The 27,282-nt window shown below is 40.1% G+C and overlaps 2 protein-coding genes across 2 annotated transcripts; one reads left to right on the forward strand and one right to left on the reverse strand.

Moving 5' to 3' along the window:
- Window positions 1-91: 91 nt before the first annotated feature.
- On the reverse strand, window positions 92-18,474 carry nxph2a (neurexophilin 2a). Its single transcript, XM_026145572.1, has 4 exons — window positions 17,903-18,474; window positions 17,643-17,813; window positions 17,338-17,487; window positions 92-2,948 (listed from the first exon to the last, which is right to left on the reverse strand). Exons 3-4 carry the CDS (start codon window positions 17,380-17,382, stop codon window positions 2,202-2,204), a joined length of 792 nt encoding a protein of 263 aa, XP_026001357.1. The 5' UTR covers window positions 17,383-17,487; window positions 17,643-17,813; window positions 17,903-18,474; the 3' UTR covers window positions 92-2,201.
- Window positions 18,475-23,799: 5,325 nt separating this feature from the next.
- On the forward strand, window positions 23,800-26,972 carry LOC113008366 (UDP-glucuronosyltransferase). Its single transcript, XM_026145728.1, is given in 5 exon segments — window positions 23,800-24,777; window positions 25,369-25,500; window positions 25,788-25,875; window positions 26,023-26,242; window positions 26,540-26,972. Coding segments are annotated over 5 exon segments (1,701 nt in total). The 3' UTR covers window positions 26,823-26,972.
- Window positions 26,973-27,282: the final 310 nt, after the last annotated feature.

Genomic DNA, 27,282 nt, shown 5'->3' on the forward strand with positions numbered 1-27,282 from the left:
TGTGTTTATCCTGTTGAGAAGTCCTTTCAGGAATGAAACGAGACAACTACGAGCACCAACAGACTAGACCTGACTCGGTGTGACAGCATGCTTTGAGCCAAGTTCAAATAAGGTTTAATGCCATAAAAACCTAAATTGATCTTTACAGTTACATTTTAACAAAATCTGAAATCAAATATTCCAAAATGAAAAGTGTAATTACACTATACACAGAAGAGCTTTTACTCCTATTTTACAAGGGAAACTATTGAAACAATTTTGAGCAAGCAGAAATCAAACTGGGTACAATCTGCAGTTACAAAAAATGAAATCAAAGCAATCTAACCATCAGCTGAAATATGACATTTATCTACATGATATTTCTTAACAAACACCAAAAAATAAGGTACAGTATACTTGATAGAGTTCTCTGGAAAAATTAGGATAATCTGACATCATATACTTTGAAACCATAATCAATAAACACGTTTAGTTTTACACATTAACACACAGCATTTGCACAAAGGAGCAGAACCAAAACATCAACATAGATCAACTCCGAGTTAAGTTCCTTATCGTACACCTCACCTCATGTATAAGGTGATGGAATCATTTACAGCTGAAGTGGAAAGACATGAGATACATCCAATAAAATGACGCTAACAGAAATGTATTCTTTGTCTTTAGTGGCACATGCCCTAACCTAAAAACCCTGGGTATCTCCAGATAACAAAACTCATGCCGTTTAAAATCCGAATGGTTTTTAACAAAAGCTTTAAAAAAAAATTTGAGTGATTTCTGAGTCGAACACATTACACCATGTACTACAAGACTGAATGTTATCCACTTTTACACAAAGTCAGCCAACTTAAGCCTGCTGTACTATTGGGAAATGTCTTATATTTCAAATTTAGTCCCTCTTCTCATTAAAATTGCAGATGGATTTTGTACTTTTGCCTTTACCCCCACCTTTTTGTTTCTCCACTCTTGGTAAATGAAATTTCCCAGGCTAATTAAAGCCTATTAAAGACAGGTAATGTCAGGGCTGGTGGCAGAACCATGACAAAGTGCTGATAATTGTCTGCCAGACTCACTAAATCCACCTGTCCTGCAATTATTGCTTCCCCCTCCCCACCTCTCCTGACACATTAATCCACTGTGGGGCTCACTAGGCAGGCTGATGCCTCAAAGTGCATCCTGCAAACACAGATGTTGGATCTCAGACTAGTTTAGCATACACATGCCTTATGATAATTGTAGCAGAAAACCAACACATTTTAAGGCGCAAACAAGGCTGCAGCCATGTTAAGCTAGGATATGTGCCTACATACAGTTTGTTAGTAATGTATGATCATGCTCTAAAGTTTCTTATGCATTAGATTAGTTGGATGGACTTATTTTGTCATGAGCACTTTAGGAATTGGTTTGAATCAGTCAAGTCACTTGCTTTTAGTCCCCACAAAAGAACGATAACAGATCAGTTTTAAGACCATATTAATTATTCATTCCTTAATGAAATAATTCCATTGATCAAAATAATTTGAAGTAATAGAGACTGTCCTGTCTGTGTTCTGTTAACAGGTATAAATGGATGTTAGCGCCACTTCAAAGGCAATGATCATTTTGACTAATCATTCTTAATGCAGTGATCTTCCAAATGGGATTTCTTTTTTTCATTTTATGCCCTGTTGAATAGCTTTATTAATGTTTAGGTATTGTAATTGTTAACATTATTTAAAGTCCTGTCATATTTTGTCACATTACTATTTAAACAAGGTTCGAAAATTGTTTGAAAATGTTGGCAGGAGTGCAGCTCTTCCAGAAGCCAGCTACACGCTTCCAACTCAGCAGGGCTCCATGCCTATAGTCTAGCCTTGAAGGAAACATCTGGACAACATACTAATTATACCCGTGGTTTACAGAGAACATGTGCTGTTGTGATGTGGTGGATTCTTCCAGGGTTGGTAACTACCTTTTGAATCCCAAGCCAACCCCTAAAGCCAAGTCCCTGTACACCTAACTATCTGAAGTGTTAAACTTGTGTATTTGTGTAGTATATACAAAAGTTTCACCAAATCCCTCCAGTGTGCGTCCCTTCATAAGTCGCACTTCCTGCAACATGTCTCAGGTATTTAGGTATTTTGGGATAAGGAGTTTAGAGCTTGACATTTACATTATTTGAAGATAAAACAAAAGGCTGATGCAGACTAACAACTACTAGGTCACCCTGTTGAGGAGTAAGGTGTGTCACTGTGGTAGTTGTAGTCAGGGCATACCTTCTGGACCAGTTTATAGTCTACACTGTAAAAGGCTATATAGATGCATATGACTTTGAAGGGTTTTGAGCATAACCATGACACATGGCTCTGCGTCTGCTCCTGATAGCACACCTTGGATGGATCAAAGCTGCACAAGGCAGTCTTCTTGTTGCGATCCGTCTTCTCATATTCAATGCGACAGTTGAAAGATTTGGTGTCTTTGGTCTCCAGTGTGGACTGCTGGGCGATCTCAAACTCCACCACCTTGGAAGGTGGCACCAGGCTCACCGACACATTCCCCAGACCTGTGGAGTTGTGGCGGAAGTAAACGCTAAAGGTGCCGTTCCCATGGTCCACAATCTTTCCTGTGATCAGCAAGTTGAGTTTGACAGTCTTGATATTGGAGTGGAAGTCTCCCCAACCAAACATCTTTTTGAATTTGCCAGTCTTGACGATGGGTCTGCGTTTAGTTCTGGCCTGTGCGCCCTGAACATCTGTCTGGTTAGATAACCAGTCCCAAAAGTCCTCCATGCTGTGTAAATATGTCATTTCCCTTATGTTACTCTTGAACTCGGGGGAGCCCCTGGCAAACAAACGCAGGGGGTTGAGGATCCGTGGACTGGCCCCGGTGGGAGATATCTTCTGTTCATTATCGCTGTCCCTCCACTCGATGAGTTCTGTGACTCCTCCATGCACTTTCCTGCACGAGACCTTGATAGGAAACAGAACAGAGATAGATAGAAAAAACAATTAACCAACGTGAAAACCTTTGTGAAATGCATTTTCATTCATTCAAATTCATTGCTTGTTAACGTGACGTGTATAAGAAAGTTTTGACAAAACTCTGTGCAGTCATGTGAAAAGGGTAGATAGCAGCCAAGTGCTGCTAATAATAACTGATCGTTAGCAAGTGTGATCACCTCTATAAATACATTTTAGCAGTTTGTTGGTCTGGAGCATTCAGGTGTATCATAACACAATGCCACGATCTTCCCAGGAGTGCCAAATTCACCCCAAGGCCATCAAAACAGCCACAGCATCAGCTAAAGGTTGGTCCACTGTTTATGTTCACTTCTTAAGAGAACTGCATAAATGAATGCTCACAAAGCTCAATGAACTGAAGCAACACTGTAAATAAGAGTGGACCCACAATGCTGGGAGAGACTGATAAAGTTACACAGAAAACAATTACTTCAAGTTATTGTCCCTAAAGATGCTCATGAATCATGGGGTGTACTTAGTTTTTCTGATATGTTCTTTTTCAGATGGCAGTAGTGTTTTTATACACTTTCATTTAAAAGTGGCAGCCTCAAAGCCAGAAAGTTCTGGGTTTTAACTTCCTGTTCAGCTCAGGGACTTTCTTTGTGGAATTTGACTGTTCTCCTTGTGCTTGCATAGGTTTTTTCTGTGTGCTCTGGTTTCCTCAAAAAAATTTATGCATGCTAGGTTAATTTGTGATTCTAAATTGCCCATAGGTGGGAATTTGACTGAGAATGGTTGTGTGTCTTTTGGTCTTATCCCTGTGATGGACTGATAGCCTGTCCAAGGTGTTCTACCTGTCACTCACTGTCAGCTAAGAGGCTTCCTCTACTACCCTAGTTGGTTAAGGGTTTAAGAAAATGGATTGATGGGTGTTCTTTAAAAACTTTCTATTTGGTAATTCTACATAGATGAATTCACATTCATTATACTTTGCTACTCTGCTTTGCATTTGTCTGTTTCACTGACATGTAGCAGAGCAGAGAAAGAGAAAGGTACATACACAAATAATGAAAAAAGCACAGAAAAGCAGCAAAGCTGCGGCTGTAGAGAGCTAAAATGATAGCGTGCATATAGACAACATGAGCCTATGAATAACTAATATGGTTAATGTTAGATAAACCGTACGCACGATTGCCAGTTCTGAAGAGCAACTTCCACCTCACAAGTTAACAGTAATAGGTTCTTGGGTTTGGTATGTATGAAGTTTCTGTGTTTTTGAGAATTGCCATTGGTATAAAGCAGATGGTAAAAACATTTACCCATAGAGTAAATATAAATAAATAAATAATATTCACAAGGCGTCACCACAGAAGGTAGCTCCACATGTTTCATTTGGCAGATTTTTACACCTCCAAAAGGTTTGGGGCTCTTCCTGGAATCGGTTGCCAGCTAAAACTACTGCTCTAGGGGCAGTATGGACAATTTTCACATTCATCTTCTAGCATATCCTAAAATCCTTTGTTATAGATATTTATGAAATGATTCATTATGGGTTCATTAATAAAGAAAAGGGAAACAAACAGATATTCACAAATGAAATAAAGATTAAATACAGAAAATTCAACAGCAGCATCTCGTAGTATTGTAAACTCAGTAATAGAATACGGAAGATTATTACAGGTCTGTGCAAGAAGCTAAATAGCATTCACTGGACATCACTTAACAACAACCAAATAAATAAATAAATAGAAAATAATCATTAATATAAATATAGCATTAAAAAGTGCATGCACATGCAAATAAATAGCATGTAATACACTACTGCTAGATAGCAGGGGCACCACAGAAGGGAGGAAACAAGAAGTTTGTATTAAACTGAACACATGATGCACTGATGAACTCAAGCAGATTCTGATATTTAGAGTGCACAGATATTCCCATGGACTTCAGGGAAAGGTGAATCTAAACTTTAGCTCGCATCCACCTATAAACACTCTTCCACGGTAGTGTCATGAAGTACGTACGTATAAAGTGTATACGTATATAAAGTATAGTGCTAAGTGCTAATCCAGACGCAGCAATGAACCGTGATCCCTCCTTGTACCTCAAAGCCGTTTAGCTTTAGGAACGATTCCTGGTCCACTTCAGATAAAGCTTTAATAATTCACAGCAATAAGCTTAGCTAGTTTTATTAGTAATTAGTAGTGCTGGGTTTTCCCCGGGCCCAGTTATAGGGATCACTGAGAGAAGCAGATGTTGAAAGTACAGAGCAGCGGCTGCTTGAATTCTCACAGAGATGCTGCATACTATTTCCAGACTAATTATATTTTTGCTGTAAGCTGAACCGAGGCATATGTGTATAAAGCTAACAAACTAGGTCTGTCTAGCACAATTTGTTTTGTCACATATACCCAAACCTTTCCATCTGAAATGTAACAGGGCTACATTCACCTTAAGCTGTGCTGCTGTGTCTTATAATTACAGCTTTGCTTTACTGTGCTGCTTATGTCCGAGACTGCGGTAACACTTTAATGCCCAAAGCGGAAGGTAATGGCTCGCCTATCTGGATATGTAATGTGAAATCAATGGGTCTCCCACGGACAGTGAGCCCGGCCCATTTATCACCTCTCACAATGCTTAATTAAGACAGTTGCTCCCTGTAAACATGGATGAATGAGGCAACACTGTAATAATGCCCCTATGTGTAGTTCATCACATCCAAAGTCATTTAATCAACCAATTCCAGTGGCGTTATTCCCCACTGATACAGCCACTTAGTAATACCTTATGTGAGCTCAGCTGTTAATTTGATTTGACTCTTATAACATCACAACAGCAGATGATGCTAAGCATAAAATCTGCAGGCTCTCAATAGGAACATTTTTCCTCTGCTGTGAACAAGGAAGATTCGGCACTTGTCTTCCCGCCAGCTCAAACTGTTATATCTTTAACACGTTGGGTGTCATGCTGCGCGGCTTCAGAGGTGAAACCAAATTGTCTTTCTGCGTAAATCTCAGGTGTGCTTTGTATAGGATGATTATAATGGAAAAGAGAGAGGAGTTTAAGTATGATGAGCAACTGGGGAAATTGCTGTGACAACAAGGGGATCAGCAGAGGGATATCTAATACTTAAATGCCCCAAGAGAGATGAAGCACTAGGAACTTGAAAGCTGGCACTGGCACATAGGCTTTGGTTTCTTTCTCTCTCGCTGCCTCCCTGCACAACCACAGCACCAACACACACTCGAGCACACCTTGTTCATTTAGGCAGCAGCGATGTCTCTTAAAACCGACTAAAGGATTCTGAGGTTTTGTACAAAAAAAAGGGGAAAAAAAGGCAAGGTCTGATGAAGGAGAATCTACAAAAGCTTAATTAAGATTTCTTAATCGGTGCTGCCGTGCTAGAGGCGTTTCAGGGCAACTTGAAACAAGACATTATTATGATAATAACTGTAGACTTATAGAGCTGAAAACACCAGACCTCATTTCAACAGCACAAGGCGCAGTGACTCGTGGCAAACATTACGGATATCTGCTAGTGTGGTTTAGCTTCTTCCTTTTCCTGCATGTCCTACATTAAAACACAAAGACATGCGTGAACTTCAGACACCCCGGCACAGATATCGCGCTTTTACACCACAGCAGTCAGTGTTCTATCTGCCCTATAAAGGACTATGTTTAGTGATACAGCAGTAAAGATAAAGGCCTATGCACCAAACAGTTTCCTGGTAATTTTAATGTACATCCACCAAGATGAGCAAAAACAGTAAGGTATCACACAAGGTGCTAATAGCTGATATTTCCAGTTCACTATCAAATGTCATGCATAAAACACACGGTTCCTCTCTGAAAGAGCACCTTAATCACTCTCATTAGCTGAGCTAAGCCTTCTTTTTTAATAGACACTCCATCTTTAACGTTATAGTGACTAGAATTCTAAATTCAAATAAATAAAACACATTTGGACTGGTAAAAAATGTATATGTATATACATATATAATGTCAGGAGTAAAATGTTTATGCTTGTATATGTTTGCATTCAAAACAGCTTTTTTTTAGGAAATTATGGGGCCATATATAGTTTACAACCCACAATTAAATTTAAACGGTAAAAGACTGTTTAAGTAATGCATTCTTATACATAAAAAAGAATCAGCTACTTAGAGATCTATCAGTATTATCTACTTTATTCTATTTTGTTTTGAAAATGCTTAAATATCTCCAAAGAATACAGAAAAATACATTTTTAACTGAAAAACATTGCACATCCTGACTAAACATTTTTTTGTAACCGACTTTTAAGGACTCGTATTTTTGTCACAGGCTTACATTAAACTGTTAATATTGGCTGACAAGTGGCGATCACATTTTTCATATGTGCGCATTAATTTCCTGCATAAATGAACGGAAAAAAGGTTTTCAAAAATTAATCTTCAACCACATCCTCAAAGTACACACCCTAGTGTAGCTGTTGAAGACAGAGTGGAAAATACACATTTGTGCCTAAGTCAGAGTTGGGTGAATAGTCTATGAACCTCCAGCTTTTACGCTGCTTTGCATGCAGGACTACCTGTTTTTACTGTGTGTAAAAGTGCATTGTTATTATTACAGACATGAACATCTGTGGCTTTTATTTTTCACCTGTCATTTCTACACCTCGGGGGCCTTTTCTTACAGAACCATGCATAAATAGGCAATTCAATCTAATGTTGTGGCAATCAGTACAATCAAGAGCTTTTCATGAAACTTACATCCTGACAGTAGCTTGAGCAGCAGCGAACCACACAGCGAGTCAGGATGAATCAGCCTCGACATTCATCTGTAACGAGCATTATGGAGCTGGCTGCCTGCTTGTCCCGTGGGTAGACATATCTTTTAGAGGCTTGACATAAAGGTAATTGCCATAGTGACCAGAACTAGCCTCTAGAAAGTTATTAAGAAACCAGTGACATCTGGCTTCTGGATCATCTAAAGAGATGCCGTTAAAATGCATTTGGAGAGAGAAGCTGGTGGCAGTGTGTTTGGTTGTGATGGGTTCTGGTCCACGGGCAGGTCTACAGCTTTTGTACTTTGATGGTGACCAAATCTTTCACAGCCTTTCACAACTGACAATGTGGCCAACTCATGATCTGAAGTCTGCTTTTCTGTTTCTGTTTTGGTTTTTAAATCACATTTTTGCTCAGGAAATGAAGTTGATACAGAGGCAAGCTAAACTAATCTGTTTTTGGGTTTTCCATAGCTGATTTTTTTTTTTCCCAGTGCATAAGGCTGAGATATGCGTCTGGGGAAAATTGGTTTCAGGCATCTTTCTCACAATAAACAAAATGGGCAATTAACCTGCTCATCAGTGCAAACCGAGCAGTTCCAATGATGCACTCGACTGTTCTTCATGGATTTATCTGTGCAAATTGACCTCACTTTGGTGGTGAAATTCATTTCTCTGCTAATTTTCTGTGTCTGAAGCTTCATTAACTTGATGCGCTTCCACATAGTAAAAATCTGGACACCCCACAAAAATTGCACCGCCTTCGCCACTGCCTTTCGTAATACTTACCCAGCTCTATTGCGACGAAACACCTGTCATATTAGGAGCTGCTCAGCCAGTGCTGCTAGCATTAGACCAAAAAAAAATGTAGCAGAGCTGGATGGACTGCACACTCTTGCTTTCAAACATTCAACATGACAAGTAGCATCTTTCAGATTAAAACTATTCTCAGCCTGCAATCGTCTGCGCAAAGTCCTTCCTTAGCCATCTTCCTCCTGATGTTACAGGGCATATCATTTGTAATGATTTACACCCAGAGCCGGTTCCATGAGAGGAGGCCCTGGAGGCGCTAAAGCAGCCCACAGAGAGAGTCTACATTCTGCTGAAGAATAGATTGGTGCTCAGATCGCTGGGACAGCCTCACGCTCCAAACCCATCACTTTTAATCAGAGGCCGTCCGGGGAATCACATGGCAGGTGCTTCAGCACTGTGGTGGATCGTAACAGCAAATCGACACACCGGGGGCAGCTTACCAATCACAGGAGGCTACAGTTAGTGAGTGAGTGTGCATGTAGCATATCTGCTACCCCCCAGTATAATCCTTTAGGCCATTACCACCTGACCTCTGTGAAAATGAGACAGACTACAGCCTCTAGTGTCATGACATTCCTGCAAAAGATGTTATAGATCTCAATTTTAATTCATCTTCAGCGTACACAGCTCACATTATTTGTGGTGAAAATATATTGGTACAATTGGTGCCGAGTAGAAATTCAGTGCATTTCTTTAGTGGTTACATTTCTGTGTAGTATATGATTTTCATACTGACTGTAAAGACACTCCTTTAACCACTGCCGTGTATTTACAGAAGGCCAGTCTGTGGCTGTCTACACATTCTGTACAAGTGTTGACGATGAGGAGAGGGCAGGAAGACAAGCTCAAAAAGACGTGATGCTGATGTTTTCATTTCTATAATCCCAGCTGTATCGCTAGCTCTGTATCTACACACTCATCGCTTCTCCTTCTTACTGTTGACAGATTTGCCCGAAACATAGAGGATCATCGCATCGCTATCATAATATGTAACAAGTCCGCTGGCGCTATCAGGATATTCGGTGGATGGGCGAAGAGGCATATCTATGAGTAAAATAAAATCCAACTTTGGTGCTTGAGCACAGAGATAATAATAAGTATGAATATTGGATTTCTTGCTTCGCACGAAATATGTATTGAAACCTTGTTGATTTAATTGCAAGAAAAAAATCCGATGTGTGTGACTTTGCAGATTGTTATGGTGCGTTTCTCCATGTTGGCTTGAAGCAAAGAGAAAAGGCAAACGCAGGCACCCAGCCACATAGAAATCCTTGTTAGTTTTAGGTTGGATCTTTTCTAGCCGTGCAATATTTAATGGAGCGTAACTAAAGCCTAAAATTTGAGAGGCATGTGAAAAGAGAAAAATTGTTACAAATTGAGAGCTTTGTGTGCAAAAAGCAGCAGAAAGAAACATAATATATCTGATTGCTTTTCCCAAAAGTTGGATGCATATTTTCATCTATTAAAAATATTACACTTAGTTTTCAGGCTCGCCCCTCCACCCACCTTTTTTAGGAAGTTAGGAAGAATTGCAGCTGTTGCTTAGACCTTCTGTTGTGTGTTACATCACTGAATATTAACTACTTGAAGCCATTTTTCAGAAATTATCTATGAAGACAGCAGAGGATGAGGGTTAATGTCTTAGAGCCGACATCAGCGAGCATTCATCTCAGTGAGAGACACTCTTATTTCCACTACTTGCAATGCTGTTGATCTAAAGCTGACCTTGACCCTAAACCTCTTTTGATGAAAAAAAGAAAGGGTAATATGTCTCAAAAGAGAGCAACTCCAACACCTGCCCACATTCATCTTCAAAAAAAATTCCAAGTATGCCGAATTTAAAGCAGTAGAGTTTGTCTCCAGTCAAGTCCTATTTTGCTTTCACACAAATACAGTGCAACAAATCTGGCCTTGTTGAGTTATTATAGCATCTAAAGCATATTGAACCCAAATTTATTATTTGTGCCTGTTTGCATGCACACGTTGTGGCAAAACATTATCTGACAGCTCATGATGTCACTCGGGGCTGCTTGCAACCTATGATTAGCATAAATTATAGCACGTAATATAACCCTCCTTTGGCTAGCATAAATCATACGATGTGAGCCATTAGTCATGTTAATAGTGTCAGCGTTGTTCTTGTCTGGCTCGATCACACAATCCTCTCTTTTTCCTCTGCATCTGAAATGACAATGACCGAAACGTCGCCTCGCCTCAACTCTTTTGGACATTTACTATTGCCACCTATTGCCCTGCAGGAGACAATGTACCAGGCAGTCCAAATAATACACAATTGCTTCTCCCGCCGTGTCGTTGTGGAAACATGCTTCAGCGACTCCTGTTAAACTGAACAAATTACAGGAAATTACACCACCGTTAGCTCGGGCCTGTTATACTTTGATTGCGATGAGAGGCAGAGCCTGTCCTGTTAGAGCCTGCCATGCCAAGAGACGCATTATGTCTGCTCACTTGTCTGACCTTTTGCTTGCAGCCACTGTAAAGCCGTATTTAAGGCTATGAATTATCTGTTATCTGTCAATGCATTTGACAAGAGAAATCACAAAATTTCTGTTCAATATAATGCAGGGCGTGTCATTCATGTGGGGGGGGAAAAGGTCATCTTGCTATGAAGTGTATTTCATGTGTAAGTCAGTTTCAGTAAGAGTTCATTTAACTTCCTACCAGATCCAATATATTTGTTTTCTTTGGGTAAAATTGTTCTTAAGACTTCTTTATTTAAAAAATTACATTTTTGGGAGGAGCCTGTGTGTGTGTGTGCATGTGTGTGTGTGTGTGTGGGGGGGGGGGGGGGGGGGGGGGCATCACAACCTTCAAATCTTCAAATTAACTTAAAACTGGATTGAGCAAAAAATGCTTTAAAATACTTAAAATATGACATTTGATTACCTTTTACAGATGTTTGCAGCTGTAAAAATGTGGAAACCCACATGATAAGTTTAGGATGAAATAGACGTTTACATGCAGTGACTTTAGCAGAATAATAACACATAAACTTTGACTCTGTAGTTCAAAAGACAATGAAAATCATCATCATCTTGCTATAAAATACTCAGTATCAATTAAAATGCATTCTGACAGTTTGTTAATTAACTGCATGAGACACGGGGGTGAAAATGGGATGTTAGTGAGCATGGCTCGGTGTGGAAACTTTGAATCCAGCGATGATGTCAGGTGTTTCCAAAGTGTTAACAAAGATCCCACCAAGAGAGAAGAGAGAGAGAGTGACGGGAGGCTCTGGGAAGAGAGCCTCCAGGTAATCTGGATACTAGTGTTATCTCGCCACCTGCCACATATGACAGCTGCAAAGCCCTGAACACTTCACTTTTAGGCAGACGTTACCTTTCAACGCATCATCAGTTTCATAATCCCCTTACATGGTCAGAGCGCCAACTTCTGTGCTGGCTCCTGACACCTGCCACGCACCTCCGTATGCCTGATAGCTGATAGGGATTGAGAAGGATAATACCACAAAGCACATTGGACTCAGTGTAATTACCATTCTCTTGACTGGTTTTAACACCTTATACTTCGTACGACAATGGTAGCTGTGCTTGTAAAACTGCTCAGCTTAAGGAGGCATGGCATGTTGTTGTTAAATTAATACTTCAAAGTTCTACTTTTAGGTTTTTTTCTGCTTTCATCTCAGGAAGACGTAATCTAAATGTTTCTCTCTCTGAGCTCCTTTTCTGTGAGCGTGCGACAACCCCAGTTTTACATTTTCTCCTCTTCAAATCCGCGCCGTGAATGATAGGAGTGTTTTATTCCAAAATGTTTTTGCTTGATTTGCTCAAAAGCACGTCCGCTAAATTTGACAGAGCAAAATGTTTCTGTTCTCCGAGCAGATTGCGCCGTGGCTGATTTCACAGAAACAGGGCTCTTTGAAGAAGAAACAAGAGTTGGAAAGACGTTGCTTCCTTTTTCCTCTGAGTAGCTGTGAAGACAGGTACTTCACAAGAAATATACAAAGACAGAGGGGAGCTGACAGTGCTTTGTTATGGCTGAAAATGACATGTTGAAAAAGAAAAGGGGGCTCAAAGCTTGGAGGCAGAGGAGGAAATGCAAAACTGAGAATAATCAGAAGGGAGATTTATTGTACTTATTCTATAGCTGTCACACTTTTCCTTTAACAGAAAGGCAATACAGTTTTAATTAAAGAGGTCAATCATTTCTCAGAGCTTTGACATGAAATGTGATTGCCTTCTCCAAAACCACACAGACGGTAATTAACAACTTCTTATGTCAGAGTTTTCAGGAAATTTGAAAATATTTAAAGAAGAAACATCGCCTGTTAAGTCACGATTTCGTGTGATTGCAGTGTGGTAGCTGGTAGACGTAGTGTTAATGTAAATATTTGACTAATTAAAAGAAAAAGTGGCACCGTGGCATCATACTCCATCCCCTCTCTGGATGCGGGCAAAATTTCTTCTTCTCTCCATAAACTGATTGCGACATTTAGTTTTGTTGCAGCACGGCAGTAAAGAGCAATACAGACAACAGTCTTCAAAACACTGGCGCTGTGCATCAGTGAGTGCTGGATGCTTCTGACACTGCAGAGAGGTAATGACAATGCTATAAGGTAGCAGAGCCTCTAGATCTAACACCGCCTCGGGCTGCACATCGCCCATAAAAATTCATAGCTGTGGACCAAGATCAGGGAACTCAACATCATATTAAACATAATGTTTCCTGCACCACTAGAGAGGCTCTGCACTTCATCCTAAACAGTTCACATCCCACGAGCGGCTAGCGGGAAAATAGCCGTGCAGCTTATAATTGTTTGACTAAAGTCTTTAATGGGCCATACCGTGGCGTGATTAGGCTTATTGTCAAAGCAAAGGGCAATTGTGTCATAGCTATCAATCATTTGGAGCTTCTTTCTCTTCATTTCAAGACCTTTATCATGGATTTATTGCCGGTACAAACACAATTATGACTGATGATTGGGAAAGGAGCAGGCTGCGGGGCTCAATACAGTCAGAAGAACCTGTAGTGGCTGCGAGCTACATTTGAGGGATTTCATTCGGAGAAGCGACAACCTTTTCTTCAGAGGTCTGAGACAACATACAAGTTGAGGACTGAAAATGCCACGGACAGTATTGTTTATGAGGGATTATCTAGTCAGGCCTCCTGGCTAGAAAGATTGTGACCCCAATATGAGCACAGATACAGATCAGCTCCATGTAAGCTCCAAAATGATTCCTGGAAGGCAGCGCATGCATACAAGGCCCCTTCACTCTGTCAATCCAATGTTTAATCACTTCCACAGAAATTTCTACTGGTCTGCCAGACGTGTTCTCTCATATTTTTTTTTCTCTCTCCACCCAATTTCTCTGGTGGGGTTTTGAAGACTTAAGTTCCACTCTTTTTTTTCTCCCTTTCTTACAAGGCAAATCCTGGGAGAGGTTGATGTGAAGACCAGGCAGAGCAGGGATGTGAAGAATATAAACACATTTTTTTTTTTTTTATTGTCCAGAGGGAAAGGGAGGTGCAGGGGGTTGGGCGGTGGGGTCTGTAAAAGAGACGAGGACCTTATCACAGCCCAGCAGCTCTGTAATTCGCCGCCATGATAAAGTGGCAGCGCGGAAAACCTTACAAGGCTGGCACAATCCAAAGACGGATTAGGTTTTTCTGACATAAGCTTCCTGAAAAACTAATCAATCAGCCCATGCAGTATTATCAGAAGCGTGAGATTAAAGAGCTGCTCCTAATCCCCCCACTGTACATTTTATTACACTTCCCAGTGTTAGTTGCCTTTAAATATACAATAAATAAATAATAAAACCAAACCTAATTGAGCATGGGGAAGGGGAAAAGGGTTAAAGAGCCCTTAGAGATGGATTTTTTGTAGAATTTGTGTTTTGTTATGAAGACAGGGATAAAACTGTTGTCCTTGCCAGAACCCTTTCTGCCTTTGAATAGAGCATCACTGTCTCACTCTACCACTGCAGAGAGGGGGGGGGGGGACACAACTAGGGGGAAAATCCTCTGGCAGAATTTTACAGCAATATTTGTGTCTAAAATATCTGATTGTTTGTAACAAAGACTTTTTTAAATATTCGCCTGACCAAATAAGTAAACACATGTTTTTAAATAAATTATTAACTGTAGAAAATTAAGGCTAAATCCTTTGGGAAATGACTCGTAATCCCTTAAATCACTGCACATCAAAGTTGCAGGGATGAACTCCAAGCCTGGCGTGATCTGGAGTACAAGACGCATTCAGCTTACTAGTAACCAGCTAAGCTTCGTCTCGCTAGTGCGTCACACCCATCTTTTAAGACGTTCTTGTCTTCCGCGCTCAGTTCAACCCTAGGTGGTGTTTTCGGTAACGGAAAAGGCAGCAATACATCTAACGCTGCGACTGATCCTCTTGGCATGGGCCATATAGATGCTGTGTTGTGACATAATATTGCCAGAGGAGCTCTCACCCTGGCAAAAAGACATAAAGGCGTAATAGACTTTGTCAACGTCTCCTAACACTTAATCCCAAGCAGAGTTGAAAACCCCACTTTCCCTGCGTGCAGTCTCTGGTATAGACGTAGGGCAGGACGGGCTGAGATGGCAGAGAGCATGGCTCTCAAATATGTTTCATCTTCATCTACATTGTTCTGCTGTCATTGCACAGAGGATAACTGCAGCAGATGTCAGGGGGAAGAATGGATTCTCCCAGGATGGCTTTGACCCTCTTATTTGTCCCTGGGGCATGGCACAGATGCTGGGTCCAGGGTTACATTTTCACCGTTTGATTCATGTTCTAAGCGCTTTTTAATTGAATGTGCATGTGACGAGCGATGGGAAAAAAAGTGTGATTTTATCTGGGGGTCTTTGAGGATTTGGACCACTTTTTCAAACTCTGGATTTTTACTTAAAACAAGAAGCTTAAAAATTTCATATCAAGGGGTTTAAGTGTCCTGCGTGCAATCCTCTATCACAGAATGCTTCTCGGGTTCAAAATCTGGCCTTGCGCTGATGGGCGTTATCCTTGTGCATCTTTTCAGTGGTTCATACACTAACAAAAAAGAAATCTTATTCATACATCATGATATATTGCAGCACTTATTCCATTCCTTTGCTGAGGGTCAGATATTTGGGATTTTTTTGAACCTAAGAAGGTAGGGTAATATTGATAACGGCCACTACATCCCCAGTCAGACATTGGTGAATCTGTTGGGAGGGAAGCTACTGAGGCATACAAAGAGAGCCTCTCCAGGGAGGCAGTCTGTCTCTCTCTGGAGGCACAGCTCCCAGAAGGCACAGGGCTGATTACAACCGCAGCCAAAGCAGACAGCACTTTGCTGCTGCAGCTGCACAGTTGAAGGCTATCTTTAAAGAGGTCCTCTTTGAGGATGGCACAGATGTGAAGAACTTCTTCGATCCCATGGCATTTTCGGTGCAAGTTTGATCATGGCAAGAATCCATAAAGCAAGGATGAAAACGCTAATACCCTCGCTGTATTCAACTATCTATAGGGGACAACATCACGATATGATGGGGGTGGGGAAAGGGCAGGAAAGGCCTTTATACTCCCCAAAAGCTCATGAACTTTCTTCCGAGTGCTTGCTGCATTAAAACCTGAACTAGACTACAGAAAGATTACGTCTAGAAGCTTAACACAATCATTCTCTGGTAAATACTAAATAATTTTCTTTGGATTAACAGGGACATCACCGTTATCATCAAGCTTTTAAAATCCCTGGGTTTTTCAATTTCCATCTATTGTTCTCAGTTGTCTTGAAAGGGGAAAAAGTAATAATAAAAAAAGAACTCTGGCCCCAATTTGAGAGCAAAGACACTTAAAACAGGTTAGGGGTTCAACACAGACGTCTAATGATTCCAGTGATCACCAAAGGTGCACCTGAAGGGATGAAGAGGCAGGTTGCACTTTCAGATGAGCTGTGATTGAGAGAAGCAACACACCCAAGGACATAATACTGAATATAAACACTGAAAGAAAAGAATATTTAAACTTTGCAAACCAGCACAAAAATTAATAGCATATTTTATAAAATATCTTCAGTAGATTTTTTTTTTACCTCGGTAATTCTGTGTCTCTATTTAGAATATTACCTAATTGTTAATTCTAACCTATTACCTTTTGCAACACTCTGCTTGTAATGTAAAATTTCCATAGCTGAGAAAGCTGATGGTCTTACAAAAAGCCACAATATCAAATAGAAATAATAAACTCAGATGCTTTTATGGTAATTAACTGCATATTGTAGAATACATGATGCGCATTAAAGCAAAGCTGGAGTCTTTCCAGGATTACTAAACGCATTATGTTTGCATTATGTTATTCATTGTGTTTGTTTTTACCATATTTTTCAGTGGCTACAGAAAAGAAAGAAATGATGCCATTTCTAAGGGTATTAAATTATTTACTATTTTATGGATTTTAAAAAAAACACATGAAAAGTATTTCACTGAATAGTGTGCGAGCCCTGATAACATAAAACAATTAAGCTTATCCCTGTAAGACTGAATGAGGAGTTCTGCTCGGCAAATGAATTTGCTCCTGATGACTGTGCCAAATAAAATTTCATGCCAGGAAATTATTCAGTTTGGCACAATGTGGAGATAGACAAGTCTTGCACAGCTGCGTGATAAGGATCCACATAAAAGACAGGCCAACAAAACAAATATAAGCAAAAGAAGTTTAAACCATTACCTAGAGTGAAGAAATAATTATCTCGTAAGAGTCCTACAGCATAATAAAAATGCTTCATCTCTACTTTTTCGCAGTCGGAGACATGCTTCTGCATAATTAGCCTCTTTTCATTTACTCATCTCACTCCTCACCTGGTGCAGGAGGAAAAACAACAAGAATGTTTGCAGAGGACTCATCTTCAACGACTTGTCGACTTATTCAAGATGAGCGGGGATTAAATCCTCTCTGGAAGATTTGGAGAGGTGAAGACGCTCATGGCACTGAAACATCGCTATGATCACCTGCAAGAAAGAGAGAGGGGGGGGGAGAGAGAGAGAGAGAGAAAAGTGGAAATATTTACGTCGTTAAATCATTTAAAACGTCTCTTTTTAATTTGGAAATACATCAAAGATGGAGGCAGTGAATTATTCAAGAAATATACTAAACTTTTCCTTACCGTTTCGTAAAGGCAATACCTCACTTATTTCGGTAAGGCGGCTGGGATCATCCTCTCTCAGTCCACGTTCAGCAAAGAGACCTAAAATCCTCTCAAAACGTCTCTCAGGATGTCGAGGTACTTTCCCCCGAGCAGCTGGGACTCTTTGGCTCGTCTGTAGTAGTGAAGCGCCTACATTAAGCAGTTCAGATGTAACAACGCTCCTCTAAGTTTAGAATCCAGGCAAAGCGAAATAAACTGTGGACTATATTTTCCCTTACTCAATCCGGAGCAATGTTGGTCTTAAGTTGTCAGTATGCGCAGTAAAACACAGCCAAGCGTGCCCGTATCCCAGTGCCAGGACTGCAGTCAGACAGACAATAGTCAGCTCGCTGTCTTCGCTTTTAGGCTCTGCTTGATTTCAGTGCGCAAAATCCTCTTCTGCGCGTCTGGAGACTCCAAGGTTGGCGCGCATCCGTTCAGAGACTCAGACCTAAAGATGTACCTTAGAAGTCTTACTCTCTCCATCTAAGAGACAAGTAAAAGCTTGATGTCACCGTTGTCCGGTTTTGTTCATCATAGCGCGCACGTGTTTAACCCCTTAACGTTTAGATGCTTCATCGCAGAGAACAGTTATGCCGTGATTTTCGTTGGAAGTTTTGTGTGATGACTCGAATGCGTACATGTCCAGTTATATAAGAGTGCATGCAAGCCGTGTTTAGCAGAATGTATAGAAAAGCCTTTAAAATCGTTGCATGTATTAAACCCATCTTGCAAACGCAAGATGTGTGGACATTCCTGTTTGCATCGTGCAGCTAAAAGCACAGCAACCAGAGACACTTATTCTTCTGGAAACTCAGCTGATGCTGCAATCCTGACCACAAAGTGCAGGCAACAAAAGGTCAACCGCTGTGCAAGTACAGAGGGGTGATAAATGAAAACACACAACAAAAAGTTTCTTAGGCGTTGAGCCATCACATGATGCCAAAACATCTTTGGCACTGAATGTGCACATCTCCAAAAACTCCAGTGGAGGGATGAAACAACCTTTTTCTAAAAGATGTTTTAAAGATGGCGGTGGAGTGGAAAGGAGCGTTAGGTGTGTTTCGATCGGTCGATTTTAAAGTCCACAGCTTACACATTGCAGATCATTTTCATATCAATCTAACCGCTTGTTGACCCTCATCTGGAAGAGACCACTCCCACCTGAGTAGAAATCTTTCATTAGAGAATAAAAAGGTAATCGCTCATGATAACTTTGTATTGATTAACAGTGATTTTCTGTAAAAGCACAAATGGAACCAGACCGCAGAGCAAAATCCTTCAACTGTTAAATAGAGCTGCGGAGTGTCCTCCTCACTGCTGGGGCCCCGTGGCTGTGCAAGCAGATTTTCTACAGTGACTAGTATTGGTTTAGCGATTCTTTTGAATTTGGCGCCATCATGTGGTTAAAGCGAAAAATGTCGCTTTACAGAAAAGGCTGCAGCAGCAGAGTAGAGGTGAAATTAGTTTGTACTAAAAGCATCAGTTTGTATCTTTTCATTTCAACTAGCGAATATTTGAATTTATTAAATTTCTATGTAAACATGAATGCGTGACAATTATTTTGGCAAGAGAAGGTTTGTGCTTGAGAAGTTAAAGTCCAAATATGAAGGTGAAAGAATGAAACCCAGTAAGAGCAGATCAGCACAATATGTTGCTGAGTAAGCCATCAAGGCAGTATCAGATCAGTGTGATTGTATCACCTTATATTACTTTCTTTTCTATCCCACAAACAGACTTTATGCATGCATACACACTCACACTATGTTTTAGTCGTGCTATAGGCTAAATCTTATTTAGCCGTATACAAATGAGCTGGATTTTTGTCAAGAAAAATTCTTACATTAAAATGAAACATGTACTTCTAAATTGTACACTGAATACCTGGTGTCAGGTGTATTACAAATAATTAAATCATAGAGTTAAGTGACCTCTTCATATGACAACACATCCTTTTACTGGCTCTCATTGAAGGGAGAAACTGAAAGAGATAAACCAAAGGAAAACAATTAAGAACAGTGATTTAATACTGTTCCTATATCAAACTTTGCACTTTAGAGCCACCAGCATTTGATTTGAAATGTTTCAATACAGGCAATCCTCTCTTTTTCAGGAAAACAGTGTAAACAGTGCCCCCTCAATCTTTACTTCACATGTACCACAAATACTTTTAATGGTGTGCTGGCTGCGCACGTGCAGGTTTAACTGCCATGAGGTGGATCAAATGTCACTCTCCTGAACATTAAACTCATATCAGTTTTCCTGCTACCTTTCATAACACCTGGATTTCAGCCATCGGGACTCTAAAACTTCTAAAAGTTCCCTCATAAGAATTTGTAACTAATTAAGTCTTTCACTCAGTGGCAATGTTGCAACCACACTGTCTAATCAACAAGGGTGTAAAGCAGGTCAATATGTTTGAGTCAATGTTAAAAAGTTATCAACAAAATGATAACACACGAAAGGGCAAGCTTATACTTTAAATTCTGAGGTTAGTAAGGGAATCATTTTGAACAGACACCTGTTTATATTAGTAGCATTCACCTGTTAAATGAACATTTCCAGAGCTTTCAGCTTCCAGGCTCCTCCTCTGTGGAACCTGCTCCCAGTTTAGATTCAGGAGACAGACTCCCTCTCTAAGTTTGAGACCAGGCTTAAACGCTCCTTTTTAAGTTTATTGTCAGGGCTGGTGACCCTAAATCCTCCCTTAGTTATGCTGCAATGGGTCTAGGCTGAGTGTTTCTTCTTCACTCACATTGTTTCATTCACTATGTGTTTGTACACCACTCTGCATTTAATCATTAGTTATTATTAATCTCTGGCTCTCTTCCACAACGTGTCTTTGTCCTAATCAGAGGATGGTGCTTTGGTAAAGAGGCAGCAAACCAACAGAAAACTTCAACTTGGAGGGTGTTTCAATGATTTGGCACCATGCCATCTAGGTGAACAGCAGAATCAACTTCACAGTTTTGTCAGTCAGCATGATATCAGCACAGCCTTTTTGTTTTTTCAGTTTGTTTGTTTGTTGATTGTTATGCATGTGTCTTATCTGCTAAAATGCCACATGGCATAATGTGGTCAAGGTCAGGAACTATAATATAGTCCCGTTTGTATGATGTTTTATTACACTGTCACAATTGTTTATTGTTTTATGATTGTTTATCTGTGAGCACGGAGAGTGTGTTGCGTGCCGAGGCTTTCTTGTCGCAATAGCATCTAGCCTTTTTAGATTTTCAAAAACAACAACCCTTTCACACATTAAACAGACTTTACTCTGCCGGCTCCTCAGTATAGCCATTGTATTTCCAATTATATAAAAGTACTCAGGTTACTGCTCAGTAAATCCACACATGCAAGGAAATGGATGTCATGTGTCTTGCATCCTGGATGCTCTATGCAGGTTCTATACTCACATAAAAAGTATTTCCAGTAGTGAAAATACATCTGGCACAGACAATGTCCCCTTTTTTTTTGCTACTAGTGAGAAAGTGAATCTTTCCAACTTTGGTTCTTTTGTGAAAATGTCTCTGTCAGTCCATTCCCAGTGTCAAAGGGCCGGTGTTCTGTATCAGGGTGACAATTCCTCACCCTGTTTTCAGAAAACAAAAAGTCTTTGGATAAGAGAAAATATGTGAGACCACAGTGGCAGACTTCCCAACAGTTTACAAAAATATTCTAGTTCCAGTTACAATAGGGCTGGTAATTAATAGTCATTCAAGTTCAAGGAAGGTGAGGAGAGTAGTCACACCTCAAGAGTCCTTTACAAGTATAAATATCTGCTCTTCAAGTGTCAGTAATCTTGAAACTGTCAGGTTTCTGCATTTTGTTTTCTAACCATGTCTGAAGGCTAAAACATATTTTTTCTTTAGAGCCACAGAGGACTATGGAATGAAAAGCCTGCTGTCTAAGTTTCAGTAGAGATAACAGATAATGCCACAAAAATGTCATTTTATGAAAAACTGAAGATTTGTCTGCCAATGATGAGAGTTGATTTTTGTTTTTTGTTGCTTTTTTCTTGCACAGTAATTTTACACTTCACTTCAGTGGCTGCTAACTTGTAATTGTTTCAGCATGTCCTATTGCAAAAGAGTTGAAATGCAGTTCATGTGAAAGGTCAATGACATCATTATTCAGACTTTAGGACAATAAGGCTTGTTCACTATAGTGTAAGTCAAACATTCCCACTGTTAAGTTGGCTGTTGTGCAGAGAAAATGTCTAAAGTGTTTTGACTGTCGATGGATGGATGGATGGATGGATGGATGGATGGATAGGGTGCCATTGTTGTTTTTGCTGAATCTACAATCCTGATTAGTTAGTTACTTACAGAAATTTATTTTTTAAGACAAAGCGATGTTTACACAAAGGTAAAATTCCACATAACTGTTCTAGTATGTGTGGGTTTACGTGCCACCACTCTCACTTGTAGGTTATAGGTAAACTGGAATAAAGGGCAGGCTCTCATTATATAGATAGTTTTCTGTTATTTAAAGAACATAAAGCACACACAAAGCAAATAAGGACCTTTGCCCTTATTGATAATCAGTATATGCTTTGCCACCATGACTTGCAACTCCTACTGACTGCTAGAGTTTGACATTTAACCCATTAGTGTTCAACAGTGAAATTTCATGGATTAATTTAAAGTGACTAAAACGCTTGCTCGGCTGAACAAATACGTAGAGGCTAGACTGAAGTAGTTTTTTTTTACAACATCCTTTTTGTTACTTATCATTCAAACAAACACAGGTGCAAACAGACACACGCATGCATGCAAACAGTCAGGAACAAAGTATTGTTCAGTTTTTCTTGTTCACTCAGGAATAAAGTAAACCAGGCTTTATGGACCACAAAGAACACAACCACAATTATTTGATGTCTTATTATAGCTGGATAATCATGGGAGCCTGCACCTCTTGTAACTAACAACTAAAATGAGATACAATACAAAAAAGGCTGCAAATCGAACTGCAGTTATATCACGAGCAAGGATTTCACTGGATTTAACAGATTTGGATTTAAGGCGTGCAATGAAATGAATACCACATATAGTCTTGTATTTTTATCAGTCAAACACAAATACATGATTTTGTCACATAGTGCAGCCACATGTTGTGTCAGTACCCACTGGAAATTTTGTGTTTAAACCCCTAACAAGAAAACAAAAACACACAGAAACAGTTTTCAGTCATTTAGGATCGAACAAACAATAATCATTTTTAAAAAGCCTTCAGACTAAATGACTGCAACTTAAGACTTCTCCAAACAGGGTGCCTACATTCTGGATTGGAACTTGTTTCTACTGAAGAAATTATTTATTTAAAGATGGTCAACAATGTGGCCAGTAGGGAACCCCTCCAACCCACTAAGACCTCCTCCCTTTCCCTTTAACCCCTTCTTTTTTATGTAATAACAAAATCACTGCACTGAAAGTTATAAAAGTATGTGTGTAACCCTGAATCGATTCATAATTTCCTTGTGAAAACTGCAGACACAGCGAGCCACAGCACATTCCAGGACATGGGAATTTGTTGCTGTGACTTTATTCCAGATATTGTACTCTTGTTCTCTATAAATCTTACCGCTCTAACAAATATTTAGCACTATGGTTATTCAAATCAGCCTCAAGCAAGTTGTAACCAAAGGTAAAATTCCTTACATATGTTGTTTCTTTGATAATATCAAACCCCTCCAAGAAGAAGGGTGTTGGTGTCCTATTACACTTGGCTTCGCACGCCATCAGTCTCATTACAATGGCTCAAGGTTTGCGTGTCTGGAGGAGAGAGAAAAAAAGAACTCCCTTTAGCCCACATGTGCCGGGGGTTTTTTTTTTCAGGGGGAGGGGAGAAGGAACATCCAAAGTAAATAAAGATGACTCCGCTCAAACTGGCAGGCATTACATGCAGTGTGTGACTTTCTGATCTTACTAGAGTTTGGCGGTGGATACGATTATAATTGCTGTTAAATCACCTGCCATACAGGTTAGCATGATAAATGTGTTGAGTGTAAGCGGACTTCACAGGACACAAAAGAATGATTAACAGGAGATGGAACTGTGCATGCTAGACTTCCCCCACTTCCCTCCCATAGGAATCCCTTCTCCGCCTGTCTTCCTGTTGTGTAATAGGCCAAGCCCAAATGCAGCCTGAACTTCCTGCAGAATTTAAGCACACACACACCCCCTCCACTTGCCCAAATACATAAAGCCTCCACTACGTCTCACACCAAACCAGCTTGCAGTACAGAGAGGAGGCAATGAGCAACGGGGTGTGGTTTCCTACTCTGGGGCTGCTGGCCATGCTATGCTGCTTCAGCATGGGGCCGGTTCAAGGGGGGAAGGTGCTGGTTGTGCCTGTGGATGGAAGCCACTGGCTCAGCATGAAGATATTGGTGAAGGAACTCATCCGCAGGGGCCATGAAGTCGTAGTGCTGGTGCCAGAAAGCAGCCTGTTGATCCAAGGCTCAGAGAGCTTCAGGACAGAGATTTACAAAGTGCCTTACACCAAAGCTGAACTGGATGGATCTTTCAACATCTTCCAGAATGAAGTCTTCCTCAAACCTGCAGAATTTGAAGATTTGATAGTGAATTTGAGGCGACTGGTCAACTTTACTTCACTCCAGGTGAAAGGTTGTGAGAGTTTGCTGGACAATAAGCCTTTGATGAATCGACTGAGGGAGCAGGGTTTTGATCTTGTGCTTACAGACCCCTTCCTTCCTTGCGGGTCTGTCCTGGCTCATATGTTTTCCATTCCAGCTGTTTATTTCCTTCGTGGGCTTCCATGTGAGCTGGATATGAAGGCTAACAAGTGTCCTTCTCCTCCTTCCTATGTTCCAGTGTTTTTCTCTGGAAATAGAAACTCGATGACTTTCCCAGAGAGAGTAAAAAACTTTGTAATGTATGGTGTGCAGTCCTACATTTGCACAATACTCTATCCTCACTTTGATGATCTAGTCAGCAGGTATATAGGAGAGATTTCAACTTATCAAGAACTTGTCAGCCACGGGGCTATCTGGCTTCTCAGATATGACTTTACCTTTGAATGGCCCAGACCTCTCATGCCAAACATGGTGTTAATTGGAGGGATCAACTGTGCAAAGAGGGCTCCCCTGCCAGCGGTGAGTATGTGAATATATGAACGCAAGTGTAAACAAGCACATGTCACGTCTGGATGTAATCAAGCCAAATCACATATGCTCAGAGCTTACTGAAAAGCAGAGAATCAGCAGTCATTAGTTTTATATGGAAGAGGAGGTCAGAAACTTTTCTAACAACAACTAACATGAACTGCTTAGTGAAGTGATCATTCACATTAATGCTTGCTAAAGGGTTCTGGGACTACAAGAGATCTGTTAGTTTCAGAAATAGAGATGCAAATTATTTTTGACAGTTTTACCAAGAAATGAGTTATGATACTAAGGCACAACTGGTTTTTCTGCTCTTCTGGAAAACAAAGAAAATAAATGCAGATTCCCGAACAGTGGCCAGAATAGTCTAGGAAGAGAAGTGAGAGGCAGTGTTATGTCAACAGAGATCAAAAGCTGTACAGAACCAAACGGTTTGTTTATACACAAACAAGGAGGCTACAATACACAAACTGGTAATCAAATGAATTCTTTTTAGTATATTTTAAAATAATGCATAAAAGCTGTTGGAAAAATGTCTTTGTTTTAGATTTTTTGTCTGTTTTTTTCCTCCCCTCTCTGCAGGACTTGGAAGACTTTGTGAATGGTTCAGGAGATGACGGCTTCATTGTGTTTAGCATGGGTTCAGTGGTGTCCACCATGCCTGAAGAGAAAGCAAAGCACTTCTTAGACGCTTTTCGAAAAATACCTCAAAGGGTAATGATAACCTGAGTAGCTCACTGTACATCAATGGAATCGATTCACTTTTTTATACTTCTGTTTAGGATAAAGCTGGTTAATACACAAGATTCAGCCACACGAGCCACACAAACATTTACACAATACCCAGAGATTTTCACACTGTGCAATGAGGTCAAATGTCTAATCGGATTAAAGTGCAGGACTTTGTCCTCTGCCTTGCCTTGCTCTAAACATACAAAACCCTCCATTTATTACTTATGTACTCTGCACAATGAACAGAGATGGTTTTATTTGTGTTTCAGGTTGTGTGGAGATACACTGGTGCACTACCTGATGATATACCCAAGAATGTCAGAGTTATGAAGTGGTTACCTCAAAATGATCTCCTAGGTATGCATAGTTAAGTGAGAAAATTATGGTGTGCTGCTGTAATATCACACCTTACAAGCTAAAAACATATGACACTGAGATGAAATTATCTACATGTGATTCATGGTTGATTTGACCTGTAACCGAGTTTGTGTCTGTGCTCCCTAGCCCATGCCAAGGCTAAAGTCTTCATCACTCATGGAGGCTCCCATGGTATCTATGAAGGTATCTGTAATGGTGTGCCCATGTTGATGTTTCCACTTTTTGGAGACCAGGGAGACAACGTGAATCGCTTGTTGGGCCGTGGCGCTGCTTTGAAACTCAGTATATACGACGTGACAACTGAACAGCTACTGGGTGCGCTAAAGAAACTTATCTATGACAAAAGGTGAGGAAACTGGTTATTGAATTGAAATGCACTGAAGAATGCAAAAAAAAATGGTGTTGAAATACTGTGATTAACATATTTATTGGACCCACATCATAAAAACAAGACTAAAATGACTAAATTTATATTTTTTATCGAGTTGGCACACTGGAAATTAATCAAGCATAACCTTCGACCACTAAAACTACTTTTCCTGTTAAGGAACGCAAGTTAATAACTTTAAACCTACATGGACGTGCTTGGTGAATCAGTAACTGGAAAACATTAAACCTTTAACAAAATATTACCTGTCCTCAGGTACAAAGCAAAGATGATGGAGCTTTCAGCGATACACCTAGACCGTCCCACTGAGCCTGTGGACCTAGCTGCGTTTTGGACCGAGTTTGTCATGAGACACAAAGGAGCTTCGCATCTCAGAGTGGGCGCTCATGATTTGAACTGGTTCCAGTACCACAGCTTGGATGTGCTGTCGTTTTTCGCCGTCATTCTCATAACAGTTGTGTGGATGACAGTGAAATGCTGCCGATTTTGTATCCGCAAGTGTTGCAGGAAAGGAACTGCAAAAAGAAAATGTGAATAGCGTTTATATTCATTTGCATTCTTTAATTTTTACATATTCAGTGACAAAGCTAATGGTTGAAACACTGCACTGAACTTTCAGCTGGATGTACTGTACGAGTGTTTTCAGAATCAGAATCAGAATACTTTATTGATCCCTGGGGGAAATTATTTTTTGTTACAGTGCTCCATTTTAAACCAACATTAAGACAAGACAGACAATACGCTAACTAAGAATAGTACAATATATACATTTATGTGTGAAATCTCAGCCAAAGTGCTATTACCAGTGTTGGGTAAGTTACTTTAAAATAGTAACGTAGTTACATTACTAGTTACTGCTATCAAAAGTAACTCAGTTATTTCAAGTTACTTGTTACTTTCAAAGTAACTAGTTACTAGGGAAAGTAACTTTGCTTTTACTCAGAATTCTCTTGTTAATGTGTTGCTTCCGTAACTGGATACCCAGCAAGAGTGCCAGT

Source organism: Astatotilapia calliptera, chromosome 16 (assembly GCF_900246225.1).
Source record: "Astatotilapia calliptera chromosome 16, fAstCal1.2, whole genome shotgun sequence".
Lineage (NCBI taxonomy): Eukaryota > Metazoa > Chordata > Actinopteri > Cichliformes > Cichlidae > Astatotilapia > Astatotilapia calliptera.

Excerpts from the sequence above, each read along its gene's own strand:
- nxph2a (XM_026145572.1), bottom strand. The coding sequence starts at position 17,382 with ATGAGTCCTCTGCAAACATTCTTGTTGTTTTTCCTCCTGCACCAG. Across the intron at positions 2,949-17,337 it reads TGTTTTTCCTCCTGCACCAG|GTCTCGTGCAGGAAAGTGCA; the intron begins GTGAGGAGTGAG and ends TTTCCTATCAAG.